General features: G+C 36.7%; 2 protein-coding genes across 4 annotated transcripts in view; one reads left to right on the top strand and one right to left on the bottom strand.

Annotated features, from left to right (window-relative positions):
* The window catches only part of Pigf (phosphatidylinositol glycan anchor biosynthesis class F), a 119,097-nt gene that overhangs the window by 33,584 nt on the left and 64,584 nt on the right, over positions 1 to 20,929 (bottom strand). For 2 of the 3 annotated variants that reach the window (XM_087216425.1, XM_021253819.2), the window contains 2 exons: positions 4,196 to 4,303; positions 374 to 618 (listed from right to left, as the gene is read on the bottom strand). In XM_087216425.1, the coding sequence (XP_087072551.1) occupies positions 374 to 618; positions 4,196 to 4,303 (353 nt within the window). Of the gene's footprint in view, positions 1 to 373; positions 619 to 2,179; positions 2,370 to 4,195; positions 4,304 to 20,929 lie in introns of those variants that run through there. The other variant, XM_004839398.4, reaches the window with a different exon arrangement.
* Positions 2,399 to 14,408, top strand: Cript (CXXC repeat containing interactor of PDZ3 domain). The gene is made up of 5 exons (XM_004839397.4): positions 2,399 to 2,529; positions 5,920 to 5,985; positions 6,688 to 6,742; positions 10,979 to 11,082; positions 11,349 to 14,408. The coding sequence occupies exons 1-5, from the start codon at positions 2,514 to 2,516 to the stop codon at positions 11,411 to 11,413; spliced, it is 306 nt and encodes a 101-aa protein (XP_004839454.1). The 5' UTR covers positions 2,399 to 2,513; the 3' UTR covers positions 11,414 to 14,408.

The following is a 20,929-nucleotide window of genomic DNA, read 5'->3' as shown; positions in this document are numbered from 1 at the left end:
TGCAATTTCTGAAAAACTCACTCTTTTGGAAGCACAAAATTAAGTGAAAATAAACTGCAATGTCTTCCAAAGTAAGGTTTAAAGATAGATGGCCACGTGTATTTATCTTCAATGATGACATAAAACAATAATTTTACAGACTTACATTACTATAATATCCATGGAAGAAGTCATAATTTCAGAATTAATGCATGGCAAGAATTTATCAAACACTGCGGGCCCCTTGACAGCAAATAACAAGCGACTGATTTGAAAAAAAAATCACGTACCCTTTACAAGCTATAAATAACCTGAGGACTTGACTAATACCTATTCTTCCATTAAAAGAAACATTATCTCCACCAAAAATCGGTTAATAAGAAGTAATCCTTACCTTATGTGATAATGAACTTCTTTTAGAGGATGCATTTGGCTTTGGTACTAAATATAATACAAGATTGATTGAAGTTACAAAGAGAGAACAGAAGCACAACCACGTCAAGTGTGTGTCCAATATTGAAAAATCCTCCATGAAGAATGATGGAATAAGGACACTTAGAATAACTGAAAATATGCATAGAAAATGAGCATATAGTAGTGTCTTGATATCAGTATCTTTCATGGTGTTTTTGTGGCTGTCTAAAGAAAAACAAAGAAAAGAAAAACACATAAAAATGACCTTCCCATTGTCCTAATTACTTATATTTCTAAAAATAAGCAATGAACTAAAGTCCATTTTCTATAGGAAATGTATGTTTTAAAACATCCTTTTATGTTAGTATGGTACAAATATCTCTCAGGATCTAAACAGGAAAAAGTTACTAATTTCTTAAATATTTGTCATTAGTTTCTGCAAAGGGGTCATGCATTAGGAATAATTAAGCAGTTTAGGGTTTTTTTGGTCAAAATCATAGAATGGAAATCAAATGCATGGATTAAATGGTCTGCCCAGTTAGAAATATAACCTATGCATTCTAGATACCTGTGAATACACTTTGGCTAAATTGTTGGTTTTTTATTCCTAACACCACAGTTCACATTCTCCACAAAATGACAAGTAACACCAAGTACACACTTAATAATCAAATGGTGGTCAGGGCAATGGAGAGTTCGATAGACATTATGCTAAACTAAGAGTTTCCAATGTTTCAGAAATACCAAAATGACAACATCTGTTACAGGTGCTAAATTCCAATTAAAAGAACACGACTGGAAGGGGGAGTAACTGTCTCTAAAGTACATGTTCTGTATTCAAATTACCTGAGAGCTCATACATCGTATTCACTAATGCTAAGTAATGACTTCATTAAAGAAACAGTATGTTACACTGTGGTGAAAACTCCAGAATACACAAACACCTTGGAAAAATATAATACAGTACACACACACACACAGAATTGGGGGAGGAGGGCACTAGAGTGAAAGAAGAAAGGGTGAACATGCGCGTTGTCCCAATAGCCTTCGTTTAATTCACTTTTCAAAGGCAAATATTTTACCGATAGGGGAACAGGATTAACAAGTTAGACACATCCAAAGCCCCACGCGCTAAAGTCGTTTCAAAGTCTAGCCTCTTTAATACGATGATAGACCCCGGGGATCAGGAAGAGCATGGATGGAAAGAAGGGTCGAAGGGAAAGTTTCTCAAAAATTCTCCACTCCCCATTCAAGGTGGGGTACAGGGGTCCGGAATCCACTCTCGAGAGAGAATCCCAGGTGCTGGCAGCAGACAGGGACCTCACACAGTGAGCAGCACCCAAACTCAAAGGCTCGCTGCAGGTAGCAGGTGAAGTGCGCGCCGGTACTGTCAGATCCGGAGCTGCCCCGGGTGCGGCTGTCACCGCGAAGCCGCTGCCCCCCGGACCTGGCCCAGGTCCACAGGGTCCGGAGCGGGAAGACGTCTTCGTGGGGCTGCCGACTCCAGACCCACTCGGGGACGCTCAGGATCCCGCCCCAGCCTGGGGCTCGGGGGCGGGCGGCGAGGAACCGGCGGAGGGGCACCACCGAAGAGCACAGGTGTTGAGGGAAACTGCAGGTCCGAGAGCGAAACTCAGGTCTTCAGGGGAGCCCCGGGATCACGCCCGAGGGGTAGCGCTCCGGCGGCCAGGGGACGCGGACCAGCCGGGGCGCGGAGGCTTGCGCTCCCTGGCGTGCACCGTCCCGAGGCGAGCCCAGCGTGCCGGGGGTTCCCAGCGGGGCTTACCTAACTCTCCCGCCCGTTGAAGAGAAGGAGGGGCTGCTACCTCCCACCATCAGGTGCGACGGGAGGCCTTGGCCTTTGCGCAAGTGCATGTCCTGGTGGGGGAACCCACGGCGGCACAGCCAATCGCAGAAGGGAAGGGGCGGCCCCATGAAGCAGCCCGGCCTACCATCCCCAGCTAGTTCATTCCTCCGGGCTTTCCAGGTGTGAGCTAGGCGGGAGCGGAAGACTCAGACCGGAAGTGGGCTGACGTAGCCGGAAGGGGAACCTTCGCCTGGTGTGTTGATGTTTTCAAGCTGCTGGAGCATCTGCTCTTGAGAGGACCGTCGGTAGGAGGATGGTGTGCGAAAAATGTGAGTTAAAAGATCGTTTCTGTGTTTGAAGGCTTGGAGTACCTAACTAGATCCTCTTGGGAACTTGGCCCTTTCTGCCTTTCTCTCATCCACAGGCTCTGATTCCAGCCTTTGTCCTCCTACCCCGCCCTATGGTCGTTCTTGCCCTTCCCCAGTGACCATACAGATTTGTGGATTTTGTCTTCAAATGGCCATAGTTCTGCACCTTGTGGTCTATTTCCTTGGCCTCCTATCAACTCCAGATCTCATCACTTACAGCAGCCTCTTAACTGGCTCCCTCAGGCTTCACATGAATTTTCGAAATCACTTTGTTAGCATCTGGAGTTGTCAGATATAAAATTAATAAAAACTTTGAAGGCTCAGTTGAATTTTAATTTCAGATGAACAACATAATTTTTCAGCACCGTAAGTATGTCCCATGCAATATTGAGGCGGGATGTGTTATGTACAGGTGCAAATTCCCTACGAGGAGTGTTATCAGTATGTATACCTAAAACATACCAATAAATGTTTTGCTATAAAAAAGAAGATATGGGTATAAGCACTATGATTTTGTATTTAAATAGAGTGTTTTACAGAGTTTTCCAAGAGGGATCAGATGCTTTTTTAAGAAAAATGATTCACTTTATCAGAATAAAAATGAGTTAATAAAAAAATTTGAGGCTTGACTTTGTTTGCTCCTCCTTATTACAGTACAAATGCCTTGTCCCATGCGATGTTTAGTAATATTTGACTGAAAACAATTTATTGGCTTCTGAAGTTTAAATTTAGCTAGGCATCCTGTATTTTATCTGGCAGTGCTAAGCTACCATCCCATCTAATGGCTTGTAAGATCTGGGCATGAATACCTGGAGCACTGGGACAGGGGTGTGGGAAAGTCTCACCATCTTCGAAAGCCTGTTCAAGAGTTCCTGGCTTCTGGAACAGTCTTTCCTCCCTATAATTAGCACCCCGTAAGTCAAATGCAAACTCTTGAGATTTCTGGAAAGTATTTACTTTTTTAAACCTCACAAGCTGTTTATATGATTAAAAACAGCTTCATATCCCCAAATCTTTTTCCTCAGAGTAAACATGCCTGACTCAGATTCTGTGACAAGGTTTCATCTCCTCTTATTATCCCAGTTATTGTCTAATGAAGATGATCCATTTTGTCTGTAACCCTTCTGCAGTTAAAACTTTGGACAGACACCCATGAGTTTCATTCAGAGTGCTTATGTTAGGTGAAAGAATTGCATGGACAAGCTATTTAATCTTTCTTGACCCCTATTTTCTCATCTGAAAAATGCGAATAATATGTAATTCGTGGAGTTTTGTGAAGTTTAAATGAAATAATGTACATAATGTCTAGTATAAAAGTGCCTTCGTGTATACTAAAAACTGATTATTTCTATCATAGCCCCCAATATGTGACCTTTGGTCTTAAACTTTGCTGCATTCTGCGTGGGGAAGAGTGAAACAAATACCTCTTTCTTTGTAGGTTATGTGCTGTATACTATAGTTGTCTTACATTAAGCTTTAAAAAACTAGTGAGATTAATACAGTTCACTCAATTAAAAAATAGTTTTTGAAACATTCATAGGTGTTGTGCAGCCATGACCACAATCAGTTTTAGAACATTTTCGTCACTCAAAAGACACATTGTTATGCTTAGCATGGTGGTGCATACCTGAAATCCCAGCACTTGGGAGGCTGAGGTAGGAGGATCGCTGTGAGTTTGAGGCCAGCCTGTGCTGTATGGTGAGTTCAAGGCCAGCCTGAACTGCATAGTGAGACCCTGTCTCAAGAGAGAGGGAGAAAAAGAAAGGAAAGACGGACACATTATGCTTTTTGTCATTGACATCCTTTAACTCTACTCTGTCTTTAAGCAATTATTTTGGGTTTTGTGTGTTTCATTAAATATAGTATATGGGGCCGGGGATTTAGCTCAGTGGTTTCGCCGCCTGCTGCACAAGCGCAAGGACCTGAGTTCGATCCCCGGTACCAAAAAAAAAAAAAAAAAAAAAAAAAAAATATATATATATATATATATATATATATATATAGTATAAATGTCTTTAGATTATACATCTGCCCTGGTGTCTTTTAGGTTATACAGTTCTGACATATGTTACATGTGTTAATTTGTAGGGGTCTTTTTTTATATATAATTCTGTGCATTTTAACTTTAGAAGGCTGGAATTCTGCCTTGTTTCATTTGATGTTTTAAATTCTTTTTACACTATGAGTACTTTGTCCCAAGGGAAATTGAGGGTACAGGGAAAATTCTGAGAATTAATTTACCAAGGTACATGAAAACTTTGAATATCCAAGATCCAGTATGATATTAAAATACATATATTTGGTTCTGGAACATAATGTGTGTCATTAGTGGTCCTTCTCTCTTCTACTTTTTACTTCTCTGCTCTTCTGAAAAATCTAACCTTTCATTATTTTTAATCTCCAATCTGTCATCTCATTACACTCATCCTATAAATAAGCTGAGATGTCTCTCAGGCATAAAGCTGCAGTCCCAGGCTACTACCTTAGTTCTTTCTTTCCCTGCATCATAAATTGTTTTAAAGACTTGGTCATGTTTGTTGCTTCCAGATTTTTCACAATTACTTCTTAGCACTTTACAGACTGACTTTCTGCACTACAGTGAGAACTTCCAGAAGTTCACCAGCAATCTCCCAATCACTAAATTCAAGGATTTTCTTTTGCTCTTACTTTATCCCTCTGAATCCATTTAACTGTCTTGGGAAGTACTTGGCTTTGACACATCCATACCAATTACCTTCCAAAAGCGCGTGCATATGCATCTGCATACACACACACACACACACACACACACACAATTTCATGTACAACTCCACCTTCTCCACATATCTCCTAAGGTCCACCTATGGAACCCAAGTTATGGACTGCTGTTAGAGAAATTAATGAACTTATGTGTAATCTCCCTAAAGTCTTTTTCTGATTCATGGTTTTATTTTTCTCAAGACTTTGTATAGTGGTTTATATTATCATAGATGCTTAGTAAATGTTTATGGAATGAACAGATTTATCAGATTTTTTTAAAGTATTGACAGTGAAAACCTATTGTAAACCATCTTATTCTACAAATTTTACTGAGGGTCATTTATCCATTGTCCCACACTTAGTATCTTGAGTCTCAGTTCACTGACCCCTACCTCAGCATTAACAAGCTCCTACTGCAATATGACTGCTGATACACCATTGTGAACCTCAAGTGTAAAATAGTGTATTTATGGGCTGGGGATTTAGCTCAGTGGTTCCAGTGCCTGCCTTGCAAGCGCAAGGTCCTGAGTTTGATCCCTGGTACCAGAAAAAAAAAAAAAAGTGTATTTATTAGTAAATGGTACTTCCCTTTTTGCTGTCTTGTTATAACAGGTGAAAAGAAACTTGGTACTGTTATTACACCAGACACATGGAAAGATGGTGCAAGGAATACCACAGGTATTTTTTAGTAAATAGAAATTGAAATAGTCTAAATACTGTTTTAGCTTTTACATTGTTTGTATAATGCATTGTTAGGTATTTTATATATTAAACAGTAAAAATACTGGACCCCCCCAATGATTTAATATTTTCTGCTTAGTTCTCTCAATTATATGCGTGGGTCCCTAATATAATAGGCAGGAGATAACAAAATTAATAAATGATTTTCAAGTGATGACTGAATCTTAATATTTGACTTAGCGCTTATTAATCTATTTAATGTCCCTTCCTCACCTGATTTTTATGTTCTTAAACAAATCTAAACTGTCTTCACCTTCATTAATATTAAATACGTAGAGTGTAGTGTGTTTTCAAAGAGAAGGAGGAGAAACTCTTTCTTATAATCAGTCTATGACACCAAAGTAAAAGCTTCTAGATTTTACTGTAGAGAAAATACAGACCAATTCCTAAAGTATTCATTTGAATTTGAGAAATAAAATGATTTCATTTTATAAATATTCTCATTTCCCTAATAAATAATTATTTTAAGTAGTACCTTAAGAACTTTGCTATTAAATGAAGATTTAAAAAATTTAGATATGGGGTAATCTATTGGTAGGCAGTCAGAGAATGAACTTTTTAACTAATTGCTAAATAGTGGATGTTATATGTTAAATGCATAGAAGTAACTCACTAAAATATATGTATATTTTGATATAGAAAGTGGTGGAAGAAAACTGAATGAAAATAAAGCCTTGACTTCAAAAAAAGCAAGGTGAGTATGAGCATGAGTAGAACAGTAGTAAATTTCTAGTCCTATTAAATATTTAAGGCTGCTGGAGAGAATTTGTTGTGTATCATTCCATTGTGATAAAACATAGAATTAGGTAGTTCCTAGCACACAGAGGCAAGTTATCTGTTATAACCTGTTGGCTCACTCTGTTCTTCGCTGTATCAACATATGAAGATATTAACACTAAATTTTTATGGTTGTTTTTTTTTTAACCAGAAAGCATGACTTTGATTGTACCTGTTTCTTTTCTTTCCTTTTCTTTTCTTTTTTTTTTTTTTTGGTACTGGGGATTGAACTCAGGTCTTTGTGCTTTCAAGGCAGACGGTGGAACCACTGAGCTAAATCCCCGGCCCTACCTCTTTCTTAATCTACAAATCAGAGTCAACAGGGATATGCAAAAAGACCATGTGTAAGCTTTAAAGTCAGACCTAACTTGGAATCTAGATTCTGTCACTGTCAAGCCCAGTGACCTTAAGCAAATTAAACCAGTTTCTTTTGTTGTTGTACTACCTCTTTATTGTCTTTTTTATTATTCATTAAGCTTATTGGTACATTTTAGGTATACATTATGATCTTATTCATCATTGGGAATTTGTACCTGTACATGATATATCTTGGCTCTTGTTTTCTTTCCCCGTTCCTCTTCCCTCCCTTCCACCCCTCCACTCCTCCCTATTTACAAAAGCTTTTTTCCATTTTTTTCCTTATTTTCTCATTTTTTTCGTTTCTTTCTTTCCTTTCCCCATCCTCTTGCCTAGTTCCCCTTTACCTTTGAACCTTTTCTTCCTGTTTTACATTATCCATTATATATTTTGGTCCTCATTTACACTTTCAGTTTCTCACACCAGAGAAACTGTTCGATACCACAGCAATATATGTGCAGCTATGTTTATAGCGGCACAGTTTGTAATAGCTAAATCTTGGAAACAGCCCATATGCCCATCAACTGGTGACTGGATAAAGAAAATGTGGTATTTTTTTTTTACAAAATAGAGTACTACTCAGCCATAAAGAATGATAAATGAGAGACATTTATAGCTAAATGGATGCACCTTGAGGCCATACTCTTAAGTGAAATAAATAGGACACACATGTGTAAACCAGTTTCTTAACCTTTTTGAGCTTTGCTTTTTCATCTGAGAATGGCCAATAAAAATATCTCCTATCTTAAAAACAGCTTTTTGACACCATGCTACCCAGTCTTAAGAATTCCATGAACCCTTCTAGTTGCCACCAGTTTCCTTGCCTCTTTTCACATCAGAAGTTGTCTAAAACCTCAACTAGACACTTTTCAATGTCCTTAAGTTCCATTCTCTCCTTCAACCACTCAAGTCATACTTAACAGGCCAGCAAATGCTCTTTTTAGGATCACAAATGACCTTTAAAACTGATGGCCGCATTTTCGTTCTTACCTAACTTCACCTCTTAATAAGTCCTTTTGGCAACTCTTTGTTCTCTTCTATTGGCATCCCACTGTCCTGGTTTCCTCCCAACTCTAGCCACTTCTTATCAATCCAGTGCCTCAAGACTCAATCTTAAGATTTTTTTTTTCTATTTACAAACCCTCCTAGAGTATCTTTAGTCCATTGGCTTTAAATTGAAACTACTTGTTAACAACCCCCAAATCTGTAACACTGATCTGACTCCTCTGAGCTCCAAACATGCTTAACTGCTTACCTGACTTAACATATTTGATATCTAAAAGCAGCATCTTTTTTCCTTCAGCCTTCTTATTATAGTAAGTGGCACCACCATCCAATCCAGTTGATCAAGGCTGGAAGCTGCTAATTCTTTTCTTTCCCCACTTCCCATATTCATCAACAGCTTCTTTGGTTCTGATTCTAAAGTATAACAAATTCACCCGCTTCTGTCCATTTCATTGTTATTACCCTGGTGCAAACCATTTATTTCTTGTATACAGAAATAATTTCTAGCCATTTCCCTACTTTTTCTCTTTCCTACAGTTGTCCCTTTTCTTTTTTTTTTTTTTTTTGGTACCAGGGACCGAACTCGAGTCCTTGTGCTTGCGCAGCAGGCAGTGAAACCACTGAGCTAAATCCCCAACCTCCTACAGTTGTCTCATAGCAACCACAGTGGTATTTTAGAAAGGTCATGTAGTTTCTTCAAACCATCCAGGGGGCTGGAAATGTATCTCTCTGGTAAAGCTCTTGCCTAGAATACATGAGGCTCTCGATTCAATCCCAAGCACCAAAAAAAATCATAAATAAAACAAAAAGCCTCCAGTGGTTTTCTTTTTCCCATAGAATAGAATCTGAGCCCCCTTATATGTTCTGACGAGGTCTTTCATGAAGTGGCTTCTCCCCTGTCTGGACTATTGTACCGCATTCCTCGTCATCATTGTGCACCGTCCTCATTATGCACCACTCCAGTCTAAAGAGGTTGGTGCTGACTGGCCCCTCCTAGGCTATTCCCTCAACGTCACCTCCTCAAAGAAGAGTCCCTAACCAACATTTGAGCTCATCTTTTCTCATTATCTCCATGTTCTGTTTGAATTTTCTGTATAGCACTTATTGCTATCTGAAAAAACTTGCTTTTGTTTTAGATTGTCTACTTCCGTATTAATTGTCTGTCTCTTCCTACTAGCCTGTCAGTTTGATAAGGGTAAGGACTTCACCTGGTATATTCATCTTTAATATTCAGAACAGTAACTGGCAGAGTAGGTACTCAGATATTTGCTAAATGAATAAATACCTGTTTGTGACATCATCCCAAGGATTATAAATAATAACATTAATAAAGCTTTCACTATATACAGTGCCTGGCACACAGTAGGTGCTTACTAAATAATGGATATAAAACAGGACAGTAGACTCAGTCTTCAGTACAGCATCACACTATATGTTGACTGACTTATTGATGTCTTCTAACACCATTCAATTTTTTTGTATGTGTGTGGTACCAGGGATGGAACTCAGGACCTTGTGCTTGCGAGGCAGGCGCTGGAACCACTGAGCTAAATCTCCGGCCCACCATTCAATTTTTATTGACTGTTACTACTTTTAAACAGATTGTACACTTTTATGTACTTGCAATTCCTTTATGCTCCCAAACTTACTATGATATTAAACAGTAGCTATTACTTTGGGGGTATTCTAAATATCTCACGTTGGATAGTATACCTCTATATTACATTGAATCTATAATACATTATTTATGAGCTGCATCATTACTTTAAGAAAAAAAAAAGCTTTGCCAGTGAAGTGATTTTAGAGATTAAATTTTACATCTTAGAATGATGAGATATGGTTTTAAGAAAAAGGAATCTCCAGACATACAAGCCCAGATAAATTGAGCTTTTTGAAAAGAATAGTGTCTGTCTCCCACTGCAGAGAGTAAAGTGATATTCTTTGGGTTTGGTCAAGTTAATCTTTGAAAGTGAGCTGTTTCATGTACCCCAAGAGAAGACACCAGGCCTAGGACTCTGTGAGAGTATTACAAAACTCATTTCATGGTTAGGGAAACAGTTTTAAATCAGACTGTTATTGCCAAGTTAGGGAAAAATAGTCCCCCTAAAGTTATTTTTCATTCCAGTCATTATGCGATGGCATTTTTATGTTTTAGAAACCCCTTTAGCTAAAGGGATTGTGCCATTAAAAGGTGCACACATCTTATTTTAATCTAAAGTACCTAACTGTACATGCATCCATCCATCATGTGGTAGTGAGAAACGAGATCTTTTGAGTAGGGGTCTACTGATGAGAGTTCTATGTCATTTTCGGCATGTAATTTATAACCAGACTATATATTTTTGTTATCTTTAGAGTGGAGCAAAAACTGACACTTGCAAAGTGTGGAGACCTTCCACTTAGTTTTTCTCCTTGTTTTCAACACTTTTCTTTATCACACCTAATTCAAAGATATTGTTAATGGTTCATGCTTACCTAGTCATCCTGAAACAGTCAGTTACTTTCTATGGAATCAACCACTCCCTTGCACTCATATTTCATCAGTTTTCCTAATATTATATCACACAAATAAGAGTAACAAATGCAAGTGACAGGAACAGGTTTGGGAATAAATACAGCTGACATTGTGTAAGTATAGAGCCCACGTGGAAGAAGCGGAGAGGGCTACTGTCAGTTGCAGAATTTGAAAGAGGGAATGGTGAGCGTGGCTTAGGCCTGGGTGTTGTTTGAGTGGAGATCAGAGCATATCCATTGTAATATACATTCTTCTTTCTTTAAAAAAAATTTCTAGATTCGATCCCTATGGAAAGAATAAGTTCTCCACTTGCAGAATTTGTAAAAGTTCTGTGCACCAGCCAGGTTCTCATTACTGCCAAGGCTGTGCCTACAAAAAAGGTAAGTTTCTTTTAATATCATTTTTGTTATTATCCAGCCTAATTTATTTGCTGCTGATTTGAATAACAGAAAAGTAATAGCCTTTATTAGTACTGTGAAATACTCTTTTTTTCAAAATAGAACTTAAAACATGTTCATCATTAAAGTGTATTTTTCTTTTTCTCATTTTTGATACTGTTCAATAATACTTTAAGCTTTGGGGTTGACATAGATAACCCAAACAGTTCATATCAGGTATTGATTGTTCACATGTTCTCTTGTTTCAGGCATCTGTGCGATGTGTGGAAAAAAGGTTTTGGATACCAAAAACTACAAGCAAACATCTGTCTAAATGTCTTGATGGAATTTCTGGCTTTGTATAATTTTACTTTCTGCTTTGAGTTTTCAAGGCATAATGTAGTAATCTGTTTCAAGACAGGTGATTAAAGTTAAAGCAGGGTAGTTGATCCTCATTCTTTTCTTTTTATGAGACAGGATCTTGCTATGCAGTTCAGGCTGGCCTTGAACTTGTGGCACTCCTTCTGCCCCAGCATCCCAAGTGCTGGGATTACAGGTGTTCCTCATTCTTTCTTATGCTCTCAAGAAATTCTGAATAATGTAACTAGCCTTTTGCTTTAAGTGGTTATTTTCCTTATAAGCATTTTATTGAAATAGAATAAGTGACAAATTTAATGAAAAAAATCTCTGAGTTTTCAATGCACTTTTTAACATTCATATAATCCTTATCCCCTTCATTTACTTTATTTATAGATAGTGAAAGAATGAGATTGTTGGTATTTTGTTTTGAACTTGGCATATGGACTTAGAATTCTACCCTCATTCCCTTATTATAGGCATAGTTCTTTGAATCAGCAGGCCCTTAATTAATTGCAGTTTCCTAAGGTATAATGATTGAGGCCACAATAGCTGAATGGTCCCTTAGCAATTAGTCCAGATCCAAATCAAAGACAAGTGGAATTTGTGATTTATTTTAAATTTCTTTTTGAAGCCAAAGTGCTAGTTCCTTTCCTTCGTACGTAAATAACATGTGTCTAGGTAAATATACTGGATTTCAGAAAACACATATATATGACCTTGAATTTAGGTTATCATAAAAGCCATGAGAACAGTGTTCATCTATGTTCATGCATAATGAAAACGAATCTCCAGTCTTTGGAAAAGCTCTTTGAAGTACAAAACAAACTTTTTTGTCACTTCTTCCCCAGCCTTCAAAGAAATAAATAGAACAAAGCAAATATAAATATAACAAACCTTTTTTTTGTAATATAATGTAGACTGTAAAGAGACTACTCTGAAGTTTCAAATGAAGATTTTTCTTATACTGCCTTCATAGGTTCAGGACTTCTAAAACTTGTAGCCTACAGTAGAAAACCAGAAAGGTATTCTCTTATTTCCAATTGCCATATGTATAAATATGTGATACTATAAAATGTGTAGACTACTGTAGACAATGTAATAACACCTGTTATAGACTTTACATTTTTATTGTAAAATTTTTTTTCTTTTTTTTTTGGTTTTTGTTTTATTGTAAAATTACTCTGAAAAGTAAAGTTTTAATGGTTCAGTTTATCGACAAGGTTTTTCTAGTGTTTTTAGGATATACTGTTATTTATGCACATCTGGAGAGATTGCAAGGATAATGCAAAGTATAATAAATAGTATCTTTGAAGACAAAAGTATCCTCTCCTGCTTTCACTAATTTGGGGTTTTTAATTAAAATCATAACACAAGGAACTCAAAATAGGACCTGTTCATAGGGCGTCCCATATCCAATAAAAATTGGATTGGTTGACTTTGAGAAAAGTACATTTTTCAAGGATCAGCTAGGACCTGGATTTGCACAACTCACCTTTTGTGTCTACACCTTAAGTAGCTTCCTTCCCTGAGTGGGTTCTTCTCTGGGAATTTTTGTTAGTATTATACCTCAGAACAGAATATAAGTGTTAGTAGTCTTCATATTATCTAAAGAATAATATGACTATCCGAAATTGAGTAAAGTAGCTACTAGGATGAGAAGGAAAATCCCCAAACAGAAAATGAATATAAAATACTTTTTGAAAAGCAGATACAAAACCAGAAACTATAACGAAGTAAGATGTCAGAATTAAGACCAAATGTAACTTTTACTAAAGTAAATGTAAAAATGATAGAACCTATTTCTTGAAATCTCAGATTATATTAAAATACTGGAAACAAATAACAGTAGAATACATGTGAGTTTTATATATCCATTCATTCAAGTATTTAATCACTAAAATGATAGAATTATATGTGTGTGTAGAAGTTTGTGTATACATATGTTGAATACTAGAAGCTCATACTGTTTTCTCTGGGAGAAACTTAACCCTTTCCATCCTATACCAAACTCCTAATATCTTTGAACACTTAGTTCTCCTATCTTGAGAATGTAAAGATTTAAAGAATTTTAGGAATATACATATCTATGTACTTACATACCTATGTTTTGAGAATTTTAAGTAGAAGAATAATGTATGCATTGTTTTGCACTTTGATTTCTTTTTAAATGTTTTGTATATTTGCTATCATTGTTTCTCCTTTGATAATATATTTTCTTGGCCCACTTGAGAATATGTAGCAGACATCATATTCTTTGCTCTTTAATACTGTGTATGTACTTCTTAAGAGCAAGAATACTATTTTACCTAAGTATCGTTATCAAATTCAGAACTTTAACATTGACACAATATTTTAATCTACAGTCTATGTTCTAGTTTCATTTGTCCCATTGGTAACTTCAGCGATAGGATCCAGTCCAGAATCATATTGTGCTGTCATGACTATTTCATCTGGAACAGTTCCTCACCCTTTCTCTGTCTTTTGTAATACTGATGTATTTGAACAGTGTGAGATAGTAACAAAGGAGAATATCCTTCCCTTGGGTCTTTAGTGATGTTTCCTCTGGTTAGATTTAGGTTGTGCAGGATGGGTGAGAATACTATACTGTAAGTGGCATGTCCCGAGTTTCACATCCAAATGTCCAGAACGTCCCTTTGCCCTTTATTTGTGATGTTACTTTTGATCACTTGGGTAAGATGATGTCCTGTGTTCACACTTGTATGCTTACTGTTTTTCCTTTTGCAAGTAGTGTGTAATTTTTGAGACCATGTTGATAAATCTATTCCTCATCACACCTGCCCTTCCTAGAATTAACATCCTTTGATCATTCTTATCTGAATAATTTCCCCAGAATGTTTACCAAATTGTGATTTTTCTAACTCCAGTATTCTTTCTGAATTTACTAGTTATGCTGTAAGAAAGAATTTTCCCTCTATCACCAGTTTAGAATAAATGCTTTTTTTCCTAAATTCTTTGTTCATTACAGATGTGATGTTTCTTTTTATACCAAATACTTTTAAGTTTGTATTTCCTGAGAATAGGGATATTTTCCCATATACCCATAGTACAATTATCAAAATCATAATATTAAAATTAGTTACAGTGCTGTTACCTAATTTCTTCCCTATTTGATTGTCTCAGTCTTTTGTAGGAAAACAAATCTGGTCTTCGATCCTGTCTGGGATAATAATATAACATTTAGTTGTTGTGTCCCTGGTTTCCTCTATTCTGGAACAGTTCTCAGCCAGTCTTTCAAAAAAGCCATGGCCATAAAGCACATAGGCCAGACATTTAATCAAATATCCCTTAATCTGGGTTTTTCTGATGTTTCTTCATAATTAGATAAAGATCATGCATTTTTGGCAGGAATATCACGGAAATGATACTGTCCTTTTCAGTACATTAATTATATCATGGTATTTTGTTACAAGGATGTCAATTTTGTGGCATCTTCTAGATCTCTCTACTGTAAATTTCTAGTTTTTTTCCGTTATATTAATAAGCATCTTGTGGGAAGATATTTTGAGACTGTAAGTATTCTGTTTCTCAACAAACTTTTATACACCAATTTTAACATAGTGATATTTCTTGGCTGGATTAATTAATTAATTGTTACTTGTGTTTGCCAAATGCTGATTTTCCAATTTTATCTTTTCTTCTGCATTTATTCTACTGTAAGGAAAACCTTTCTCACTCATTTTTATTAGTATAAATTCACAGATTGCTATATTATTCAGTCTGTTACTGCAGTTTTTTCGATGTCAAATTGTTCTAGATTTGACCATCGGGAGACCTTCAAGTGGCTCCTGGGTCTTTTTGACATGTCCTTATTCTTAGAGAAATTTCTTATTTTCCAGCACAGGATATTCCACATCTATCTTAATTTGCGGTGTTTTTTCCTCCTACCACAGCTCTGGAATTATTTATTTCTCTACATATCCACCAGAGCCCAATATCCTCCAACTGCCTAGAAAGGGGGACTGTGAGGGCTGAAGGAAAAAGACAATAGAGACTTGTGTCATTTCACAGTATACGGGGGCCAGGAGGTCACTGCCTCAGAGCAGGCACAGACCGAGACTGTCCGTACTAGCCAGCATTTATTGGGTACACACAGTAATTGGAGGGAGTATCTGGTGACTTATGGGGCAGAGGTGATCCTATGTCGATCCAAATCTCATGCTGATGAGGGCGGAAAGGAGAGCATTCCCAGGACAGTAGGTGGGATGAGTTGGGCTGATCTGTCCCTCCCCAGGTGAAACCTTTCTCTTTTGTATTACCACTGGGTTCTCAAGGAACCATGATGCCTTCAGCTGGTGTAATCTTGCCCTTGAGCGCCACAACATCTCAGACCATTGAGGCCTCAGCTGTGACCAGTGGCTAAACGGAGTTCTGTTTCCGCATGCCATAGCTGGCTCTCAGGCAAGGCAACATTGGGCCTTAGACAGCTATAGTCGTACTTTAATTATGAAATGATTTTTCCCCAAAATTTATGCAGAAATGCTCTCAACACATATCTTTATTCTTAGAATATCCTGTATTTCCTATAATGGAGAGTAATGGTTAGTCACTTAATATCTGGCCATCCTCGATTGTCATTGCTTTTAGGCCCCTTGGATAGAAAGCGCTAAGAAACACCTATATGGGGGGTTTTTTTGTTTTGTTTTTTTTTACACTGTACTTTTTTTTTCCCCCCATTAACTTTATTGGTACATTTTAGGTATACAATACAGTTACATTCATCATTGGGATCTTGTACCATTACATGAGTCTCTTGGTTTTTATTTTTTTTCCCCTTCCCCTGCCCTCCCTTCACCCCCTCCACCCGTCCCTATTTGCAAAGACCTTGTTTCCATTTTTTTTCTCTTCTCATATTTTTTCCTTTCCCTTTTTTCCCTTCCCCTACCCCTCCCAATTCCCCTGCTCTTTTAGACCTTTTCTTCCTGTTACACAATATCAGTTATACATTTTTTTAAATTACACTATTAAGATCTAGGAGACATTACCACAGATTTTACAGAATTTAAAAGGATATAGAAAGCATATTACAAAAATCTTTTTTGAAATAAATTTGACAACTTCTAAGAAGTAACTTAGAAGACAAATTAATGAAACTAACTCTGGAGGAAATAGAACATTTGAATAGCACCTATTAAAGAAAGTATATTCCTAGCTTGAAAACCTACCTATATGACAACAGCAGGCTCATAAACATTTTAACTGATAAATTATATCAAACATTTAAAGCAGAAAAAAGAAGGAACACTTTTCCCCTCATTTTAGGAAATCAACATTGTGCTAATCCTAAAACTGGATAAAGATAATAGAAGAAAAAAGTATGAACATAGATAGAAATTTGTTTAACAAAACAAACTTAGTCAGATCTGGCAGGATGTAGAAAGTGGTTTTGTTATAGGGATGGCAGTGTTGGTTCAGCATTGGAAGATCCACCCCCAAAAGTCATCATTTTAACAGAGGAAAGGAAAAAGCCATATGATCCTGTCACTAGTTGGAGAAAGAGTATTGGATTAAATTCTACAGCTGTTCATGGTAAAAGCTATCAGGAGACTAGAAGTAGAACAGAAACTTCTCAACAGATTAAAGACATGTACTCCATACTTCCAGTGAGAATGCCTTATATGAATGCAGAAGATACAATGCTTTCTCCCTCAGGTGGGGAACAAGGGCATATATGCCTACTCTTCATCTGTCCATTAGACTTTGAAACATAGGTCTGAACCAAAATAGTCTGGCAATAAAATGACACAACTAGGATAGGATTGGCACGGCAGAAGCAAAATCTTTATATGTGGCTGAAATGATCATCCACAGAGAAAATACTAAGAAATCTCTAGGAGCCCCTAGAACTTCTACTTGAATTTAGCAGGATTAGAAAACACAAGGTATATATAAAAATTCAGGTCTGTAAACACCTATATGTTAAAAGCCACAAGTTTTACTGATATCTCCAATTCTAGTCCAACCCCACAGGGTTTTTTCTTGCCTCTCTCCATTCCATATTTATATCTTGTTCCACAATGAAAACCCTTTCTCCAAACATCAGTATAGTTATTCATTTATAGAACTCTGAAGTTTTTTATATTGGATATGTATGCATTTTTTAATTTTAAGTTTAAAAAATCTGGGTAAGCCCAGAGAAGTTACACTTGTAAATGTCATTTATCCATCTGTTATTAAAGGGGAAAAAAAGCTTAGGAGCTTGTATACATATGCTGTCTCACAGACATATTTAGAAAATTGTGCTAAGCACTTTTTTTCAACTTAGCCAACATTTATTGGACTTCTGCTTTGTTCTTATCCCTATTCAGGCTTCTCGTTCCAAAATTTTTGTTCGTAAGCGAGAAATTGATACGCAACTCATCAAATTAATGTAAAATAAGGTCTGACGATAGAAACAAGGAAAATACATGGGAAGAACAATAACTAAAAGAAGGGACCAGTTCGAAAGCAACGGATTTTACCAAAAACAAAAAGAAACTGAAATAAAGTAGTACCAGACACCGTGGGACTCATTTTGACATGGTAATAGTAGGTCTCTCCACCAGGGGGCAGTGATGCTCTATCTTAGTTTTTAACTTCCCATCATGGTAAAAAGATTTGTAGTTGTAGCAATTTAAAGATCAACTAGCTGGACTTAAATTCGCAACCGTGTTTTGAATAAACTGCCCAGAGAAACCATAAATAATACAAAACCTGGCAAATATTTATGTATTCCATAAACATCAGGAAATATATATGTACACACATATGCATATATAATGTTTAAATGTGAATATGATTAAATGAGGAAGAAGGAATGATGATCCTCAGAGGCCAGAAACAAAGGGAAAGTACCAATTCAAAGGGTAAAGTAGCACCAAAGCCAGTGCTTACATTAGGAATTTCTGCCAGTCCTTTAAGATCTAAAGCCTGTTTTAAAAGGCATCATAAATACTAGCCAAAAAATTGTGTCCTAAGACGTACATGATAAAAGGTTCAAGCTTCCAAGAAGACCAAATTTTTAATGTATATGCTAATATAGCTTCAAAATATATAAAGCAAAAAAATGACAACTAGTGAAAGATATTACGTGATTCTTGGAGTAATTGCTAGATAAAGCAGTCAAAAATAAAAATTCAAAAAGAATTCAAGAATACAGTTAACAGACTTTATATTTTGGACATGTACAAAACATTGCCCCAATATTCGAATAAGCACATTCTTCTTAAGTATGAAGGGAACATATACAAAAGTAATCATGTACTAAGCCATAAGACTGGTCAGAAATTTGACATCAGAAAAAAAATTATAACTGCAAAATATTTTCTAACCATGGTCAATAGTAGATAATTTTTAAAGATTAGAAACTTAAAATATTTTAAATAATGAATCAAAGCCATGTGTGGTGGTGCACACCTGTAATCCTAGCAAGATCGCCTGGATTACATAGTGGGTTTAAGACTAGCCTGAACTACACAGCGAGATCCTGTCTCAAAAAAAAGGTCAAAGAGTCAGAAAATTAGGAGATATTTACAAGGCCTCAAATGTTAACGAAAATATGTTATTAAAACTCGTAGGACGGCCGGGGATTTAGCTCAGTGGTTTTGCCACCTGCTGTGCAAGCTCAAGGACCCAAGTTCAATCCCAGGTACCAAAAAAAAAAAACAAAAAACTTGTAGGATACAGCTAAAGTGGAATTATTAGAGGGAAATGTATAGCTTTAAATGCTTATATAGGAAAATGGGAAAAGCTGACAATAAGCTAAGTATCAAACGTAAGTCAGGAAAACAACAGACCCGAAGTGGCTAGAAAGAAGAAATTGCTAAATATAAGAACAAAGTAATTGTGTAAAAATGCAATCAAAGAAGTAGAATTCAACAGAACAAAAAGTTGGTTCATTGTAAAGACTAATATTCAAGGCCCTAGCAAAACTGACAAAATTTTAGAATAAATAATGAAACATTATATACAGCAAAAATCAAAAAGAATATTGTGAACTATCTTATGCCAATATATTTGAAAATAGATAAATGGATACTTTAAGAATATCAATTGAAACTTAACTGGAGAATAAAGTAAAATTTTGAAAGATTCTCTAATCATTAGAGAAATTTAATCAGAAGTTAAGGAATGAAGTAGTTTTACAGGTAAGTTACACCAAAATTCTAGTAGCAGGTAATTCCTGTCTTATAACTTTTTCAAACAATATGAAAAAATGGGGCTACTATTCAACTCACTCATAAAGCCAGTTTAACCTTGTTACCTAAACCAGGTAGGAACTGTAAAGAAAAGGAAATTTAAGTCATTCTTACTCATGAGCAAAGATGGAAAATATTAGAAAACTAATATAGTAATGCATAACAGTTAATAGTACTTTGTGACCAATGTGGGTTTATTCTAGGAATGCAAGATTGGCCAACATTTTTAAAAATCTTGTAAATGAACTACTTTTGCAAGTTAGGGGAAAGCTGCATAACCATCTCAGTAAGTGCAGAAAAATCACTTGATAAAATTCAATAATTAAATGGAAATTCTTGGAAAACTAGAATAGAAAGAAATTTCTTAACATAAAGGGTAACATGAAAAAGCTCACAACAGATGTATCAAATGTCAAATGCTTTCCTTGAAAACAGTAGACTTTGTCCTCATGGGGAACTGTGTTTGGTTAGATTTGTTCCTTTGAGGCATCCCTTTGAGCTTTGTTAGGGAAGATATGGAGTAGCCTTTAAGGATCATTTGGCCACATGAAGGCTAAACTATGAAAGCATAGCCCTTCTGAGACTGCCACTGAATGCCCTGGCTGATCAGTGAGGACTCCTCCACTCTGTTCAAATGTTACACAGTTACCTGCCTTGTGTGAGATCTGGAAACTGTTCTGCTCTGAGGTCCTCTTTTGTTTTTCCCCAACCTTGTGACCTTCCACACTACATATGTGCATCCCAGTATTCAGCCACGATACAGGAACAGTCCTTTGAAAGATTTCTGGAGCTTTTTCTGCATAGTTGCACACTCTCCAGAAGAACTTTGCCTATGGTTTGTAGATGCCTCGTACTGCTTTACCTCCAGTCTTTTTCTTGACTCAGTAAGGTTAGTGGGATCTTCTTGGATATGGAATGGATCCTCTAGGGATCATGTTGACTTAAGGAAAGCTGGTTGAATAAAGGATATGTAAAGGTCATGTGACTGCCTCTCCCACGCTATGTGTATGGTATGAAAGCCATGTACATTCAATAGAAACTGTACTTTCAATTTGAATATTGATCTTTCCAAGGCTGGTGATATGCAGTATGGGTATGATGCTCTCTAACACTGTGTGATTCCGAGTCCGCTATTACTTATTAAGAAGAGGCTCGCCTAAGACAGCTCAAGCATGAGGGTTAGAAGCTGGGCATGGTAGTGCTCCCTGTAATCCCAGGATTTAGGAGGCTAAGGCAGGATGATTTCAAGTTCAAGACCAGCCTGGGCAACATGGCGAGATTTTCATCTCAAACAC

Source organism: Heterocephalus glaber, unplaced genomic scaffold, assembly GCF_053883595.1.
Source record: "Heterocephalus glaber isolate CG9 unplaced genomic scaffold, H.glaber_assembly_v1.0 deba00001457, whole genome shotgun sequence".
Lineage (NCBI taxonomy): Eukaryota > Metazoa > Chordata > Mammalia > Rodentia > Bathyergidae > Heterocephalus > Heterocephalus glaber.
Note: the sequence above shows the minus strand (reverse complement) of the source record. Positions and strands in the feature narration are given on the sequence as shown.

Coding starts and splice junctions, on each gene's coding strand:
- Cript (XM_004839397.4), top strand. Junction 6,743..10,978: donor TTGACTTCAAAAAAAGCAAG/GTGAGTATGAGC, acceptor AAAAATTTCTAG/ATTCGATCCCTATGGAAAGA. Junction 11,083..11,348: donor AGGCTGTGCCTACAAAAAAG/GTAAGTTTCTTT, acceptor CTCTTGTTTCAG/GCATCTGTGCGATGTGTGGA.